Source organism: Chanodichthys erythropterus, chromosome 7, assembly GCF_024489055.1.
Source record: "Chanodichthys erythropterus isolate Z2021 chromosome 7, ASM2448905v1, whole genome shotgun sequence".
NCBI lineage: Eukaryota > Metazoa > Chordata > Actinopteri > Cypriniformes > Xenocyprididae > Chanodichthys > Chanodichthys erythropterus.
The window spans coordinates 37956480-37975094 of NC_090227.1; the positions used below are offsets into that span (position 1 = coordinate 37956480).

Genomic DNA, 18615 nt, shown 5'->3' on the forward strand with positions numbered 1-18615 from the left:
TAGTCTACATTCACAATAAAAGGAACGTTTTTTTGACAATCGGAGCGTCTTTTTTTAACTCAATCTCTGGAGCGGCTCTCACTAGTGAACTAGCCGCTAGTGCGATATATGCAAAACCAGGAGTGGATCTACAGCAACGCTTCACAGAACGCTTGTCTGTCGCTCCGTTCCACTAATTTACCCTAACCGTACGCTGTTCCAACCCGGCTAAACTCAGTACAGTCTTGGTCGCACAAGAAGCTTGATGCTGTTGCTTCTTTGGGAACTATTTTCGTTCCATATCCAAACTATCAGTTGTCTGAAACATAAGTTATTCTATATTAATTACTTTTTCATAGAACTGTTAATAATATCACACTCGCAATCGTATTATATCAGCAGGTCTGTGATCACCTGCCGCAGAATTACAGCAGTCCACTTCCAACAGTACTTTTTGCTCGTGTGATATTGCTTAAAGGTGTTTTATATTGACGGGAGATTTAAAATGACTCATACGGGTATCTGTCATACACACAGCTTGCCAGGCAACTTATTTCTCAGAACCTGACGAGCTTGTGACTGAGGCAGCTATGCTTTAGCTACTACATGAACACTATGTCACATCCGTGTCACGTTTCATGCCATGCACTAAGTTGCACTCAAAAACAAGAAGGTCTGAAGATTAGTGCAAACCAAATGAGCCTAACTTTGAGCCAAATAACTTCAGTAAGTTCAATAAGAACAGTCATTTCCAGAGCCTGACGTGTAAAACTAATCCAAAGCCAAATGAAAAGCATCGCTTTACTTACCAAGTATGCCCCAACTGTGCCCTGTGCCAACATCAGGGCACATTCCGCCACTAAAAATATCTTAATATTTGAGAAACATGAGGGCTTCTTATCATCCCGCTGAGGGTCCTCGGAGCCCCTCTGCTTTTTCACCTGCATCCTGAACAATCCGACAGCTCAGAAACGCAGCTATAAACTATTGTAAAAGGAGAATAAACGCTAAGTCAAGCGTGTCTTGATATATCTGTAACACTATAACTGTTGTTTACAGTCAGACTCTGTGCCGTGTTTCAGACTTTTCATTGAAACTCCGCCGATGAATGAAGACGAACTAAACTCTCCTCCTATGGTCTCTATCGCGGAAACAGAGGGTAAAACGTCGCTGTTTTTTACTCCAAGCATCTTTCTTTCCCTCTGAGACTGTCCGAGCTCCCGTCGTGTTAGTGTTTGCTCGTAATATTCCGTCACCATCGCTCTAGTCCGCAGGCTTGATTCTCCGCCTCGGTCATGACTGATATGTGAGCGTTTCCACCGGACGGCTGTCTTGTACAGTAAAGAGACATGCCTCGGTAGAGGCGCTGTGCTGCTGATACCATAAGCTGGAGCCGACTCGTATATTCAAAATAAAGGCACATTGAATGGTAGATAATTCTGTCAGTAATTTTCTGGGTGCGTTCTGTTCGTTTCAACACTCTTTATCTTAAATATGTAAACACAACTAACGACTTTTATGATATATTTTTGATGTGTAGACTACATCATAAAGTGATAAATGTCTGTAACTGTAACTAGGTTTATATTATATCACGTGACACATAAAAGCGATTTATGTTTGCGAGCGCGAAAGTACGGAGCACGGACATGACATGCATGAGGAAAAAATAGTTGGCTAAATCGCGTGCACGATTTAGTAAATCGAGGGAAGTAATTAGAAAATTGTGTGCACGATTTGGTAAATTGAGGGAATGAATTAGTAAATTGTGTGCACGATTTAGTAAATCGAGGGAACAAATCAGTAAATTGTGCGCACGATTTAGTAAATCATGGGAACGAATTAGTAAATTGTGCACACGATTTAGTAAATCAAGGGAACGAATTAGTAAATTGTGCACACGATTTAGTAAATCAAGGGAAAAAATAGTAAATTGTGCGCTCGATTTAGTAAATCGAGGGAACGAATTAATAAATTGTGTGCACGATTTAGTAAATCAAGGGAACAAATTAGTAAATTGTGCACACGATTTGGTAAACCGAGGGAAGGAATTAGTAAATTGTGCGCTCGATTTAGTAAATCGAGGGAACGAATTAGTAAATTGTGCACTACGATTTAGTAAATCGAGGGAACGAATTAGTAAATTGTGCGCACGATTTAGTAAATCAAGGGAACAAATTAGTAAATTGTGCGCACGATTTAGTAAATCAAGGGAACGAATAAGTAAATTGTGCGCACGATTTAGTAAATCAAGGGAACAAATTAGTAAATTGTGTGCGTGATTTAGTAAATCAAGGGAACAAATTAATAAATTGTGCACACAATTTAGTAAATCGAGGGAACGAATTAATAAATTGTGCGCACAATTTAGTAAATCAAGGGAACAAATTAGTATGTGATTTATGTTTGCGAGCGCGAAAGTAAGGAGCACGGACATGATATTCATGGGGGAAAATAGTTGGCTAAATCGTGTGCACGATTTACTAATTCGTCCGCTCGATTTACTAAAACGTGCTCAAAATTTTTATGAATGGAAGAAATAATATAAGTGCTTTAACTAAAATCAAGCTTCATATTTCTGCTTTGAAAATTAGTAGATTGTGCGCATGATTTGGTAAATCGAGGGAACAAATTAGTAAATTGTGCGCACGATTTAGTAAATCAAGGGAACGAATTAGTAAATTGTGCACACGATTTAGTAAATCAAGGGAACGAATTAGTAAATTGTGCGCGTGATTTAGCAAATCAAGGGAACGAATTAGTAAATTGTGCACACGATATAGTAAATCAAGGGAACGAATTAGTAAATTGTGCGCGTGATTTAGTAAATCAAGGGAACAAATTAGTAAATTGTGCACACAATTTAGCAAATCAAGGGAACGAATTAGTAAATTGTGCCCGCGATTTAGTAAATCAAGGGAACGAATTAGTAAAATGTGCGCACAATATAGTAAATCGAGGGAACGAATTAGTAAATTGTGCGCATGATTTAGTAAATCGAGGAAACAAATTAGCAAATTGTGCGCACGATATAGTAAATCGAGGGAACGGATTAGCAAATTGTGCGCACAATTTCATTTTTTTTTCTTTCATATCATGTGCGGGGCTCCATACGAAAGCATTCAACATTAGTGAAACATTTTTGAAAATCCTGTAGAAAACCCATACATATGTATATGACGTTAAATAAATAAATATTTATTTCTTTAAAGCTGCTGTCCTAACATCAATTTCAATATCAACTTTTGAGAAAGTATATAACCAGCCAGTTATCAAAACTATTTCCTTACGTTAGCCCGATTCACAACAGTAAACTTGTAATAATATTTTTTAATCTGAATGTGGGTTTTCTCGGGAAATCCGAGCATGTAGCAGTTCGTCTTTGTGTCATTAAGTCACGTCAGTTTACATGAAGAAGAAGTCCGAGCTAGTAGGCTATAATGCGAGGATGCTGCAGGTAGCGGATCATTTATAGCCTTTTCTCACAGCGGCTGGATTAATTAAACTCATCATCTTGATGACGGATTGTATGGTAAAACAAATTAACAGATTAGACTGTACAGAAATTGAAATCTACAGGTAACCAATTTTGGTTATACTTCCAAGACTACAGTCTGTGATTCCAAAGTACAGTATCCACACCGATGTGGTGACTGACAGACATTATATTAATCCGCACTGAGGAGCCGTGCCGATGCACAACCCACATAAAGATAATAATTCCTCAAATAACTGCAATTGCAGGTTTCAAACAGAGATGGCGACAAAGAGGCAAAACTGACGGACTGCAGCTTTAAGGAACAGTTTTTATTTTTAAAATGTTTGGTAAAAACAATAACAGCATGTGGGTATGAAATAACATGAATAAATTAAGACAACTATTTATTTTTAATTTTTTAACCAGAGGTTTTCAAACTGGGGTCTGAGGACCCCCAGGGCCCGCAAGAGAGTGCTAGGGGATCTGTAGAAAAGTTTAGAGAAAAACATTGGTAAACTTAATTAATTAATTAAAGCTTTTGATTTAAAATATTTTTTTTAAATACATAAATAATAAAAATAAATAAATAAAAAATATTTATTTAAAAATTATACACCTAACAAGTACAGTACTAGTGAGTAGAAACAAAATATTTTCCATGTTTATACTAATTTTTAGAGTGTAAACTGTCTAAATGGGAACTTAATTGTTTATACATGACAGTAACTGTATTTTAAATTCTAGAATTTGGCTCCCTCACATGAGGATGATCATAATTGGGGGTACGTGGTATCTAAAAGATTGAAAACCCTTCTTTTAAACTAGGCATATCTCTTTAAATGTGCCCTAGAACGTTTTTTAAAAGATGTAATATAAGTCTAAGGTGTCCCCTGAATGTGTCTGTGAAGTTTCAGCTCAAAATACCCCATAGATTTTTTTTAATTAATTTTTTTAACTGCCTATTTTGGGGCATAATTAGAAATTAGCCGATTCAGGGTGTGTGGCCCTTTAATTCCCGTGCTCCACGCCCCAAGAGCTGGCGCTTGCCGTAAACAACATAAAAAAAGTTCAAACAGCTAATATAACCCTCAAAATGGATCTTTACAAAGTGTTCGTCATGCAGCATGTCTAATCGTGTAAGTACACTGTTTATTTTGATGTTTACATTGATTCTGAATGAGTTTGAGGCTGTGCTCCGTGGCTAACGGCTAATGCTACACTGTTGGAGAGATTTATAAAGAATGAAGTTGTGTTTATGCATTATAAAGACTGCAAGTGTTTAAAAATGAAAATAGTGACGGCTCTTGTCTCCATGAATACAGTAAGAAACGATGGTAACTTTAACCACATTTAACAGTACATTAGCAACATGCTAACGAAACATTTAGAAAGACAATTTACAAATATCACTAAAAATATCATGTTATCATAGATCATGTCAGTTATTATTGCTCCATCTGCCATTTTTTGCTATTGTCCTTGCTTGCTTACCTAGTCTGATGATTCAGCTGTGCACATCCAGACGTTAATACTGGCTGCCCTTGTCTAATGCCTTTCATAATGTTGGGAACATGGGCTGGCATTATGCAAATATTGGGGGCGTACACCCCGACTGTTACGTTGTCGGTGTTATGTTGAGATTCGCCTATTCTTCGCAGATCTTTTAAACAAATGAGATTTATATAAGAAGGAGGAAACAATGGAGTTTAAGACTCACTGTATGTCATTTCCATGTACTGAACTCTTGTTATTTAACTATGCCGAGGTAAATTCAATTTTTGAATCTAGGGCACCTTTAAGTTCTCAATAGAACCACAGTATAAAATCAGGTAACCAGTTCACATACAGTACTGCCCTTATGGGTTTTCAACATTTTCCTGAATTATTATCAAACAGGAAATGAAGATGATTCATCAAAAATATTTTAGGCTATTTCATTCCAAGTCGACATGACATGTTTAACAGCTTCATTACTCAACAGCAACAGAAGTTTTGAGAGACAAGCTTTTTGTTTTTGATGAATCATTGGCAAGTTTGATAATTTCATATTATATTACTGCAGCAGATATGCCTCACAAATTGTCTCTGAGATCCAGCTGGTGGTTTCATGACTTTGAATGGCAGAAAGGCAGCTGTGGTCACAGTATGAACACACTGTTCTGGTCAGAGTTTTGAGGAAGAAGAGTGTGAAATTCTGACTCAGTGCCACAGCAGAGGCTGATGCTCGCCACACTCACACAGGCCTGATGGCACGCTGCTGGGTTTGGTTACCATGGCAAACGTGCTGCAGCTGCTGTTATGTCACGAAGACCTGTTTTCTTTGCTCAACTTTTCTTATTATTTAACATGCATGGATGTCTTGTTTAGATAGAATCAATGGTAAATAGTTGAATAAATAATTGGTTGAATGTTGGCTTGACATAATCTAACTGTACATTAAGCAGGGTTATTAAAATAATTTTAACAGTAAAATATTGTAAAAAACGCAAAAAAAATAAAATAAAAAAATGTAAATAGGTTAACAGTAAGTTCCCGTATTACAGGGAAAAACTGTAAAAGCTCTAACCAGACATTCATGCAATTTTCACAGTAAAATGCTGTAAAATTTAGGATTTTTATAAGTTAAAAAGACAAAATCAATGTGTAATTTACAGTCAAAATCTGTAAACTGATGTTCCCACAATTCCCTGTGTGACACTACAATATTAAATAATAATAAATAATCTTAAATAATCATGTTTCTTAATAGTTTTTTGTTATCAGTTATGTTCATTAGGGTTTTATGTTACATCTTCTGTTGTTTAATGAAAGTTTATTTCATTATTTAAGTATTGTGGGTTACCATGATGGTGTTTTGTGTTTGCGTGAATGACTCTTGGCACCTTCTTTAAAATAGTAAGTACTTCAGCTAGTAGAAAAGCTACTTGTGATGAATTCTGATTCTTCATGTGGCTTTCTTTTTCACCACCTGCATTATTATGGTGGTTGTCAGTATATGTTAAAGGTACAAAAAATGAATTTATGGGTTTACATTCAAATTTTCTTAAATTACAGTTTTATATTGTAAAATTTACAGTTTGTTCTGTAAATGTGTTTACAGTTTTTCTGTATTTTTTTTTTTTTTTTTACAAAATTATTCTGGCAACCACAGCTGCCAAAATTATTTTGTAAAAACTATGGATTTTTTTTTTTTTTTTACAGTGTATCTTTAACTAAAACCAAAACTATTAAAAACATTTTTGTTAATTGAAATTGTGGAAAAGGATGCAATTTACTCAAGCTGTTAAACAACTTTTCAACCCAAATAGGACAAAAAAGCATCAAAATACTGCTTGAAAATGAATATGATCCCAAAATACATGCTTTTACCTAAATGCATAAGATATGCAAAGACTCACCATGCAGTTATTTAATGAACACGAGTCTAGTGCATCATGGAAAAAATCTAAATCAATGTTTCGGGCAGAGACTTGACATGTTAGCATCCATTAGTAGATGCAAAACATGCATTAAAGTGACTTGCTAGGGGCGGAAAAACATCTTTACAGTATAAACAACCCCTCTGACAACGTTCCATATGGCCCATGCATTTTTCATGTGGATTTGAGAAACAATGGGGTAAAAAAAAAAAAAAAAAACACAAAAATAAAATACTGCTTTAATTTTTGTATGGAATTATCATAGAAATTACATTGCAAATGTTGCTATCAAGAATTAGCCTATATGTTTTTTATATGGACCACTCATAAAAATGACTGGGAGAAATTGTAATGCTCAATAAGGCAGCTGAAAAATAGCTTACCGCCTTTTTCATAAAGTCATTGTCTGTTTGTATAGTGTTTAATGCTTATGTATATTAGCTGGATCAGCCCGAAAAGTGAGATTTAGCGTGTTATCAACTAAAAAGGCACAACTGCAACCAAGGCTAATTGGAAAAGCATGCATGTGGCGACATTTCTGTAAAATGACATTACGTCGCACACTTTCAAAGTGAAATGTCTAGTGAGTGGTGCTAAAATCTTGTTTAGTTTCATTCGAAACAGATGAATGTGAATCTGGCGATGTTTTATTACGTGGTTGTTGTATGGCAGCCCATTTGAAATGTCTGGTGAGTCAAAAAAGGTTAAAAGTTTAATTTTCTTATCTGATTTGGAAATGACCTACCATATATACAAAATAATTTTGTGTTAACGAAAGCAAATGTGAGATAAAAATGAATTTGCATAAGCAACCATGCCATTTTATCTTGCTTATACAATCTGAGTTCCTTAATCGTGGCTCGAGTTTTACGGGGTTCAAACCTGAGTGGTCTATTGGTGAGCTATTGAGCAAGTTTACTATGCTAGAAAAGTTATACATTTAGAGCTGGTTATGTGATGCAAACATCAAAGTACAAACCGATCAGGCCTAACATTATGAGCACTGACAGGTGAAGTGAATAACACTAATTATCTCTTCATCACGGCACCTGTTAGTGGGTGGAATATATTAGGCAGCAAGTGAACATTTTGTCCTCAAAGTTGATGTGTTAGAAGCAGGAAAAATGGGCAAGCGTAAAAATTTAAGCGAGTTTGACAAGGGCTGAATTGTGAAGGCTCATTGATGCATGTGGGGAGCGAAGGCTGGGTCGTGTGGTTCGGTCCAACAGATGAGCTACTGTAGCTCAAACTGCTCAAGAAGTTGATGCTGGTTCTGATAGAAAGGTGTCAGAATACACAGTGCATCACATTTTTTTGCGTATGGAGCTGCATAGCCGCAGACCAGTCAGGGTGCCCATGCTGACCCGTCCACCGCCGAAAGCGTCAAGAGTGGGCACGTGAGCATCAGATCTGGACCACAGAGCAATGGAAGAAGGTGGCCTGGTCTGATGAATCACATTTTCTTTTACATCACGTGGATGGCCGGGTCCATGTGCGTCACTTACTGGGGAACACATGGCACCAGGATAAACTGTGCAAAGAGGCCAGGCCAACGGAGGCAGTGTGATGCTTTGGGCAATGTTCTGCTGGAAAACCTTGGGTCCTGCCATCCATGTGGATGTTACTTTGACACGTACCACCTACCTTAGCATGGTTTCAGACCATGAACACCCTTTCAAACGGTATTCCCTGGTGGCTGTGGCCTCTTTCAGCAGGATAATGCGCCCTGCAGCAACAGAAAAAAATGGTTCAGGAATGGTTTGAGGAGCACAACAACAAGTTTGAGGTGTTGACTTGGCCTCCAAATTCCCCAGATCTCAATCCAATCGAGCATCTGTGGGATGTGCTGAACAAACAAGTCCGATCCATGGAGGTTCCACCTCACAACTTACAGGACTTAAAGAATATGTTGCTAACATCTTGGTGCCAGATACCACAGCACACATAATATTATGCCTGATCAGTGTTTATTAGTTAACTTACCAATCATGACTACATCTCACTAAATGCACAATGTCCAAATCAGCCCAGTACTGAGTACAAAAATGATTTGAAACTGATGTCTTCTATAGGAATTAAAGAAGCTAAAGGTGTGTTTATGTAATTACATTACATAAAAGAATGCACTGTATATCAAAAGACACTATTATTTGGCATCAAAGGCAAATATGCATCTGTTACTATATGTATAAAATGATGACCACCAAGTCACCAAAACAACAGATACAGACACTCCCTGCTCTCCTGAAGTTATTTCCACTCTGCAATCCATGGAAACTCCCTTTATACAAACAAAGACATACAAATACTGGACATGTTTCCGTTATGGGTTCTGTTCTCATGGAACTCTTTTGTACTGCATGTCTGCACATATAATCATAATATATTGTATTTTTACAGATTTTTTTTTTTTTTCCTTTTCAGAAATAACCAATTCAATATTAATTACTGGACAGCAATGTTTTAAATTAAGTAAAGTATTTAACAGCAAAATTCCAATAGGTTTTTTTTTATATTTATAGAATCGTATCATTTAAATTGAAACATCTGTAGACTTAATATCTTACAGGTTGGCAGTTGAGGGATATGAAACCAATTCAGAAGAAATGCAACGTGTTTCCAGAAGCATTACTGTTCTCCAGATGCATATATCTAGGCACTTCAGTAACAGCTCACATTATGGGGAAGGCAGTCAGCAGGCTCTATCGACTATAATGACTTCTCTGTGCACAACGAAGGCTTGCTCATTACACTAATGTGCTTTATGGTGCATAAACCGCATGATATGACAACAACCAGTGGCCCTATATTTTATTGGTGAGCACAAATGAAACACAGGCTCCCACAGCTAAAATCAATTTACATTTAATTAAATGGCCTGTCTATTGCTTCATAATGAAAAGTGGCACTGTAGTTTTCAAATAGATGCAGCAATAACACTGTTTTGGAACAAATGGAACAAATTATAAAAGGAACAAATTGATAGTTTGGTGTCATTGTGCCTCATTTGAGCTTTACTCATGGGCTTGTGGGAGTAGACTATATATTATATATATAATATATAGACAAAAAATGTTGGGAAACTCTGCATGGTTTAGAATTTTCCACATTGTGCTCCTGGAGGTGATATTTCAGTGCTGTACTTGAACCTATCAGTCAGGTGCAGAGGAATCTGGCCTGTGGCGCAACATAATTACTCACACCACCGGGCTGGAGTTTCACCTGGAGACAGAACATATGTGATGTGTCCAGATGCCAGCATTTAGTAGATACCTTGCTGCAGGATCCCTACAGATTCCATTGACCATGAATGGAAGCCAAAATATAAGTACATTTTCACGTAGTTCAAAGTGAAATGTAGTTTGCCCTCAAATTTAGAACTAAACGAAACCATGTGTACAAGATTGCATGCAAGTGGTGGCCTTGAAACAAGTATTGTTTCTTGAAACAGAGCAAAACTGTTTACTGTGTTTTGCGAATGGTGCAATTTGCTTTATGTGAAGACATTGCTCTGAGGCCCTGTTTACACCTGGTATTAATATGTGTTTTGGTTGATCGGATCATGAGAACTATTTCTGTGCACATAAATATGAGAATTATTCACAATTATCACTGAATGACATCAAGTATATGACGCTGATCAGCTTCTGCCTTTCATACTTTAATATTTATGCCACTCTCCTCAGGTGTCTGAGAGTTGGAAGAAAAACAACTGCATAAACATAAAGACACACACACACACACACACACACACACACACACACACACACACACACACACACACACACACAGCATTCAGTCTTCTCATGAGAGGAATATTTTAAACATACAGTTCTGTAACATACAACGAAAACGCACAAGAAGGTGGCTAATAACCTCAGGGTCTAGCCTTGTACTCTCAAACAGACATGATAATACCTCTGCCAAAAAGCAACAGCACCCTTGGGAAACAGCCTGATTATAAAGATATCACACTGGCATTTAAAAGCTTAGCAGATGTTGACTGAGAAAATGTCAGGCAACGTTCTTTTTTTCAGTTTTACTGTCCTAGCTATTAATAGAGCATCAGTATCTGTTCTGTGTTCAACACACACACACCGAGACCTCTACCATCTATTTTTACCCCGGTATCAATAGAGCGGCCAGCATGTGCTTTAAAACTTCAGTGGCACTGCAGTGAGAGGGTTTCAAATATAGAGCCTTCCACATGTGGAGTGATGGGCAAATCACAACATGGGTTATACTGTCTCATGCTCTCAGAAAGAAAGAATGATGTTAAACTTTAACAATCCAAAATGGCATCGGGAGTTCTGTAGGTGTTATGTAGTAAGTATTCAGGAGTTCAATATACTGGAACAAACTGCTTTTTAACTGCTTTCCTGGAAGCTCCTACCATGCATAATTGTTGACTCTGAACCGAATCTGCACCTTTACTTCTGGGAAAAACAATTAAGCCACACACTGGTGCAAGCAAGCAAAACAAACTTTAAAGAGAGCCTATTGATTCCCTTACTTACAAAAGCAGGCAAGACAAAACTGAAAGGTGTTGAAGAAGTGACAAAGAATCTTCTACAGGTGCAGTTCTATGCTACAAGACGGGCCGGACAAGTTTAACCATTGTCTAAGTTTTAATAAAGCTATTTAGTCATTTGTGAACTCATCTGCAAGTGAGAGAGGGAAAAGCCGCAGCAACACAAATAGTACAAACATTAGTCATGCAGCAACAGCAACAGATAGACATGTCAAAGAGCAGTATTTTCCCATAATCCTCCCAATCTCCTATTTCTATGAAATTTGCAACTGAAGTTGGTGTTAGTTTTAAATCCCTTTTCTGGTCCTTTCAAGTTATTCATTTTGCTGCCACAGTTGAAAGGAAGGAGCATTATTTCTGGCAGACATTCCCACTGGAAACAAACACAAAGAACCACCAGCAAGAACAAATGCCACATATTTCAGTTAGGGCTGTGAATCAGTGAGGGAAGGAACTACAATCCCATGAAGCATTGTGAACAGTATGTTAAAAAACGATGAAGAAATATAAAACTACTTTTTTACAATGTTGATTATATATGTAAAAACTATTTAGGTTTATTTTAAAATATGCTTATATATACAAATATTTAAGTATTATATTTAAGTATAGCATCGGAAGATCAATTCGATCACTCGATAGGCGGAGCTAGCTTTTTTCAACTCTGATTGGTGGAAGTTTCTGTACAGCATCATGGGTAATGTAGTTTTTCACCACAATTCATGCCGTTCAACACGATTATTTCAAAATAAGTTGAAATAATGTGGGTTCAACAGAAGCAAAAATCATCAATTAACAACCTCGTAGCTCACAGCAGGATCAAAAGCAAAATCAATTTCCTTAAGGAGTGAATGATTGAGTTTTTACTTCACAAACCCGACTGTTACACTCTATTAACATGGCAAATCTGTCATGTAAACATTGTCTTAAAATATAAGTAATAAAATCACAGGGCACCTATTATGCAAAATCCACTTTTACAAGGTGTTTGGATATAAATGTGTGTTGGCAGTGTGTGAACACAACCACTCTCCAATGATAAAAATCCACCCACACCTTTTTTAAAATCCCCATTAAACCAAAGCAGTCTCATTAGACAAGCCGTTTTGATTCCCTGAGCAATGTGACGTCACACTGCTCAGGCCCCGCCCACGACCGCTGACTGACAGTCCTGTATCACCATGGTTTCCGCCCTCAGCAAGCTGTAGACTGTCTGCCATTTTCTCCGCGCTGGAGCAGCTGTAGCGACAACCATGTCTAGTAAGTAATTGAGATGTTTTGTTGTTGGATGTAAGAGTGAACATAATAATCTTCATTTACTGAAAGCAGTGAATTAGTTTTATTTTTGAATGGAATGCACCACAGATCTAATATTCACATACGATTTCTGTAACATTGCCTGCACTTTACGTTCACACACATAACTGACTTTACAGAACCTTGTGTGTATTTGACAGTTTAAACAAAACAAAAAATTTGAAAGAAGTTACTCATGCGCTTCAGATAAGTGCGCTCAAAAAAAGATCCATTAGAAGTTTAAACTGATATAGCTTTAAAACACGTGGAAATAATAAAAAATAATGATGAAAGAAGAACTATGCTATAACTATGCTATGCAATATAGGTAATAATCAAAACCAAGCCGAAGTCTTGTTTTTAATATTTGGCAGATAATCCTATTGAGGCAGGAACTGTGATCGCAGAGAGGGGGCGGGGCACAGCAGCTCATTTGCATTTAAAGGCACATACACAGCCTGTTCTTGACTGTAGTCAGATATGGGTATTTACAACATGGATTTATAAATTATCTGTGACGTAGGCTATTTTAAGCTGAAACTTCAGAGACACATTCTAAGACTTCCACAGACATATCCACGGACTTAAAGCAGAACTAAGTAATTTTTTACCTTCATAAATAGATTTCTAAGTCCTTACGATGGTTAATTGACTTGTAGTGGTGTGTTTGAGGCGAGCACTAACCCCCTCTGGCACGTCTACGCCAGAAAACAGCACTTGCAAGTTGAGCTGCGCCGACACGACACAATCTCGCCTCAAGTTCAAGTTCACGTTCACGTTCACGTGAGAGTGACAAAATGCTTTCCGGTAATTCAAAAACAATGTATATATTATGACTTTATAAGACAATTTCGAAAATTACCCACTTCCATCGAGATTTCTTGTACTGTATTTGCAAAACTACTGCGCTGGTGAGCGTTGTAGTCATTGTAGTCCAGAGCTGCACTTGGAGTATTCACGACAGTGTGATTCACTGAAGGGACCTGTAGGGGGAGATTCGCAAATCTTACTGAGTTCCGCTTTAAATTACATCTTGTAAAAATGGGCATAATAGGTGCCCTTTAATACATTTTCAACCCGATCCATAGAATATTCCCCTAAATCAGGACAGATAGTCTGCAGATTCTGCACATTGCAAATTCAACACACAAATTACCATCCACATCAGGGAGCGATTTACTTCGTTTGATGCATCGTTTGACAGCTAAATTGTCCTCAAAGCGACAGCCTTTAAAGCCCAACGGCCCTGTTCTAATGCTCTGTGCAAACTGACTTTAATAATCCAGATATTTATGTGACATCTATATTATGACCACAGAAGTGACACTGGATTAGTGATCATTAGCTGGGCACTTTCTCATGAACATGATTTGTGCTTTGATTTTCGAGCACTGACAGTCTAAAATTGCACTTTATGATAAAAAGATTTCGGTAATGAAACTTCAGTTAGATGAAAAGCTGGTAGAAAAAGACTAACGCTGAGCCGTCACCGTTGGCGCTTCTGCACTCTAATAGCATTGCTAAACTTTGAGTGTTGGATCAACCCCCAGTTTTAAATTTCACTGGGTAAATAATCCCTTTAATTAAACCTTCCCACCCAGGCGTTATAAAAGCTGGCAACTAGAAATAAACAGACATGCTATCAAATATCTCCACACAAGGGCCTATACTCACAGAAGTCTTAAACTTTATACATGGAGTTATTTTGCCATTGAGAATGATTGAAATTCTCACTCCGTTTATTACTACCTGTAATTAAGAGTTCAAAATGGAAAAGTGCCAAAGTGCAAGCAATAGGCTTCTTAAAAATTCATAAGGGTATGTAGATCCAAATGACTGATGTCTAGTAAATATTTAGTGCTGTGATTCACTCTTAGAAAAAAAATACATATAATCATGACATTGTGATAAAAAGATATGAAATTTTTAAATAGCAATTGTATCCAGTTTATTACAAATATTATGAGGACATGAAAATGTACTACTTATGACTTTAAAACGGACAGAATACCCAACAGTTCAGACAAATCATACTGTTATTTGTACTGACAATATCTAAAATTTATTCTGAGAGTTTGATACTGCATATTTATGGTGTCCTCTCCATGACTGATACAGCTTTATGGGTGTGATGGATTTTATAGCAAGGGGCAGACAAATTGCCATAACCTTCTTTCAAGAGCACATAAAATATGCTAAAGGCCCTCTGTTCTTTCTGCTGGCACAGATCGGTGAGTTTACCACCATGGATAGCGATAGAGAAAATAAACAGCATGTTTAGCAATTCAGAGGCTCTCGCTCTGGAAAAGTCCAATAAATTCAGCTAGAGTTGAAAAGCTGCTGACTGTGCTTTCACAGGCCTGACTGTGACAGCAGTTTGGAGACAGGGTGCTGTGCCACCTCTCAATTCATTACAAACTCATTGGAAGTATGGAGAGACAAGAATGCACTGAAGGGCAAACATAAATATCTGTCACGTCATGATAGGAGACACATCTTTTACTGTGGCACAGTTGTAAGCAGTGCATCTTAGGGGGAAAAAATACCAAAAGTGTTGGCCAGATTTGTATGTAAGCAAATAAAACAAGATGAAATCCATGCACAGGGAGATGTAGACGAAAATCACTAAATCAGTGAAAGGCAGGCAAAATCAGAATTGACAACAACACACCAGACATACATCCACACCAGACCCTGAACAAGGGGAACACTTGGGCATAATGCTGCGTTCACGCCACCTTGTATTTACCGGAATTTTGCGATGACAACACGTGGAGTTGTATTCGGAGCTGTTGACGTCCTCAGACTGGGAATTATGCATTTCTATGGCACCACTATCAAGGCCGAAATGAATATACAGAGGTCAGGTGGTACACGTGTGAGCTTTCAGAAAACTCCCAGCTTACAAACTTTAATTACGAACTATACAAGGACGTGAACGCTTTTGACGAGACAGAATCTCGTTACAGTAATTACGATATGGCGTGAATGCACCTATAATACAAAGGATAAGGAGAGGCTAACTAGGAACAGGTGAGGGTAATCAATCACTATAGGCTAACTATAGAAACAGGAAAACTAAACAAAGGATGTGAACACTGGGAATCATGGGAAGAGATAATAAACTTAAAAATAAAAGTCCAGTATATACACACTATATTGACAAAAGTTTTGGGATGCCTGCCTGTACGTGCACATGAACTTTAATGACATCCCATTCTTAATCCGTAGGGTTTAATATGGAGTTGACCCACCCTTTGCATCTATAACAGGCTCAACTCTTCTGAAAGCTTTCCACAAGGTTTAGGAGTGTGTTTATGGGAATTTTTGACCATTCTTCTAGAAGTGCATTTGTGAGGTCAGGCAGTGATGTTGGCGAGAAGGCTTGGCTCGCAGTCTCCGCTCTAATTCATCCCAAAGGTGTTCTATCGGGTTGAGGACAGGATTATGTGCAGGCCAGTCAAGTTCCTCCACACCAAACTCGCTCATCCATGTCTTTATAGACCTTGCTTTGTGCACTGGTGTGCAGTCATGTTGGAAAAGGAAGGGGCCATCCCCAAACTGTTCCCACAAAGTTGGGAGCATGAAATCGTCCAAAAAGTCTTGGTATGCTGAAGCATTAAGAGTTCCTTTCACTGGAACTAAGGGGCCAAGCCCAAACCCTGAAAAACAACCCCACACCATAATCCCCCTCCACCAAACTTTACACTTGGCACAATGCAGTCAGGCAAGTATCGTTCTCCTGGCAACCACCAAACCCAGACTCGTCCATCGGATTGCCAGACAGAGAAGCACGATTCGTCACTCCAGAGAACACGTCTCCACTGCTCTAGAGTCCTGTGGCGGCGTGCTTTACACCACTGCATCCGATGCTCAATCAGCTCCCTAGTTCAGTAGTCAGGGCATTGATCAGGGAATCAGCCACATTAATTTACATGATATACTGATTCACGACCTAGGGAGCTGATTGAGACGCAGGGTATATACATAGGAGCACACTTGGCTCCTTTGCAGTCAAACATGGCAGACATAGGAAATTAATGGGAAATACAAAAACTCTACAAAAATTCAGATAATCTTTGATGGTACATGTAACACAGTTCGTAAATATGGGAAGAAGGAGGCGGGAACCGGCGAACATTCCACAAAACTTTAATGTAAAATAAACAAAGAACAAAACGAAAGTAATGCCGGCAGACCCTCGCGGACGTCTGCCGGCCACACAAACATAATAAAACATAAAATAAAGTCCAGGCCTGGTCCTCTCTCGTCCTCCACGGTCGTCGCTCCTCCTTTTATGCTCCCGGAGCTCCTCCGTGAGGGACTCAAGGCCGGTGCGCCTCCCAGGTGATGCTTGTTATCACTTGCGTCACCGGCCTCGCGCCGTTCCCTCACGGCTCTCGCCCGCCCTGCTCGTCACATACCCCCAACGCCCCTCGCAGGCCGGGGGGTACCTCCGAGACTGCGCTCTACTCCCCCCCCGGGGCCTGTCTCGGCGGCCGCAGTACCTGGGGGTAAGGACAGACGAGACGAGAGAAAGGAGACGGAAGCAAGGGGAGCGACAGGACGAGAGAGGGGAGAGAGGAAAAAGAGAAAAAAAAAATTCTTGGTCCGGTTCCCCGACACACTGCCGCTCGGTCCTCAGCCTGCCAAGAGGCTCTTTCTCGCGGTGCCATGAGGTGGCACTGGACGCTCGGTGGATGGCCCGATCCTCGACCGCCTCCTGGCGGCCGGCGATGGCTCCTCTGACTGAGGGCAGCCGGCAGCGAGTCCCCCGTCCCCTGCTCCTCCCCTTCATGGCGGACGGCAGCAGGCTCCGGCCCACGGCAGACGGCGGCGACTCCTCCGCTCCCTCCAGGTCCAGGACGGCAGCCACCCCACCTCGTCCCAGGAGCACGGCATCCGGGTCTCCGTCCCACCTTTCACAAGGCTCCAGCACCACCGCCTCGGGCAGCCTCTCGCGGTCTTCACTTCCGCGCTGCCCGAACTCCGCAGCACCGCGATCCCCCTCAGCAGCGAGGGCTCTCCGACAGCATGTCCCTCCCTCCTCCCGGGTTTCGGCACCAATTTAACACGGTTAGTAGATATGGGAAGAAGGAGGCGGGAACCGGCGAACATTCAACGTAACTTTAATTCAAAATAAACATAGAACAAAACGAAAGTAATGCCGGCAGACCCTCGCGGACGTCTGCCGGCCACACAAACATAATAAAACATAAAATAAAGTCCAGGCCTGGTCCTCTCTCTTCCTCCACGGTCGTCGCTCCTCCTTTTATGCTCCCGGAGCTCTTCCGTGAGGGACTCACTTGCGTCACCGGCCTCGCGCCGTTCCCTCACGGCTCTCGCCCGCCCTGCTCGTCACAGTACAAAACTACAATTCAGCCACTGTGCAGAAAAGTCATTTTTGTTACACTTTTATTGTATTTTGATGTTATGTGTAACAATATGTCCTCCTCTGTGTTCAGATTTGACTGTAATAAAATTAATGTAAAAACTGACACTTCAAATCAACATTTCAAACAACAACAACAAAAAATCTAAACCTTGACAAAAAGTAGTCTTTGAGAATGTCTAAGTATAAATCCAAATCCACGACTAAAGCCGTGCACACACTTTACGATTGTAAGGCCGATTATGAATGTAAACTGATACTTATGACGATTGCAGATGGTGTTCAAATTCCATGTGTAAGTATTTAAATCTTCTTCAGTCGCAGGAAACAATCGCTAGTATGTTGAGCACAGTCTTAGAATGCTTTAGCTAGTCGTTAAATGTGTGCCCAGCTTTAATAAAAATAAGTATTTATGTCTAAAAACCACTAAAGAATTTATAAGCCACATTATATAGAACTATGTATGAATCTAGTGGTTACAACATGGCATTACACAAGTTTTTATTTTTTTACAGCCACC

The 18615-nt window shown here is 39.3% G+C and overlaps 1 protein-coding gene across 1 annotated transcript in view; it reads right to left on the reverse strand.

The window, feature by feature from the left end:
* slco3a1a (solute carrier organic anion transporter family member 3A1a) overlaps positions 1–1327 on the reverse strand; it is a 54878-nt gene extending 53551 nt beyond the window's left edge. Inside the window, exon 1 of the mRNA XM_067390461.1 lies at positions 789–1327. Within this exon, the coding sequence (XP_067246562.1) occupies positions 789–926 (138 nt within the window). The 5' untranslated portion in view covers positions 927–1327. The remainder of the gene's footprint in view (positions 1–788) is intronic.
* Positions 1328–18615: the final 17288 nt, after the last annotated feature.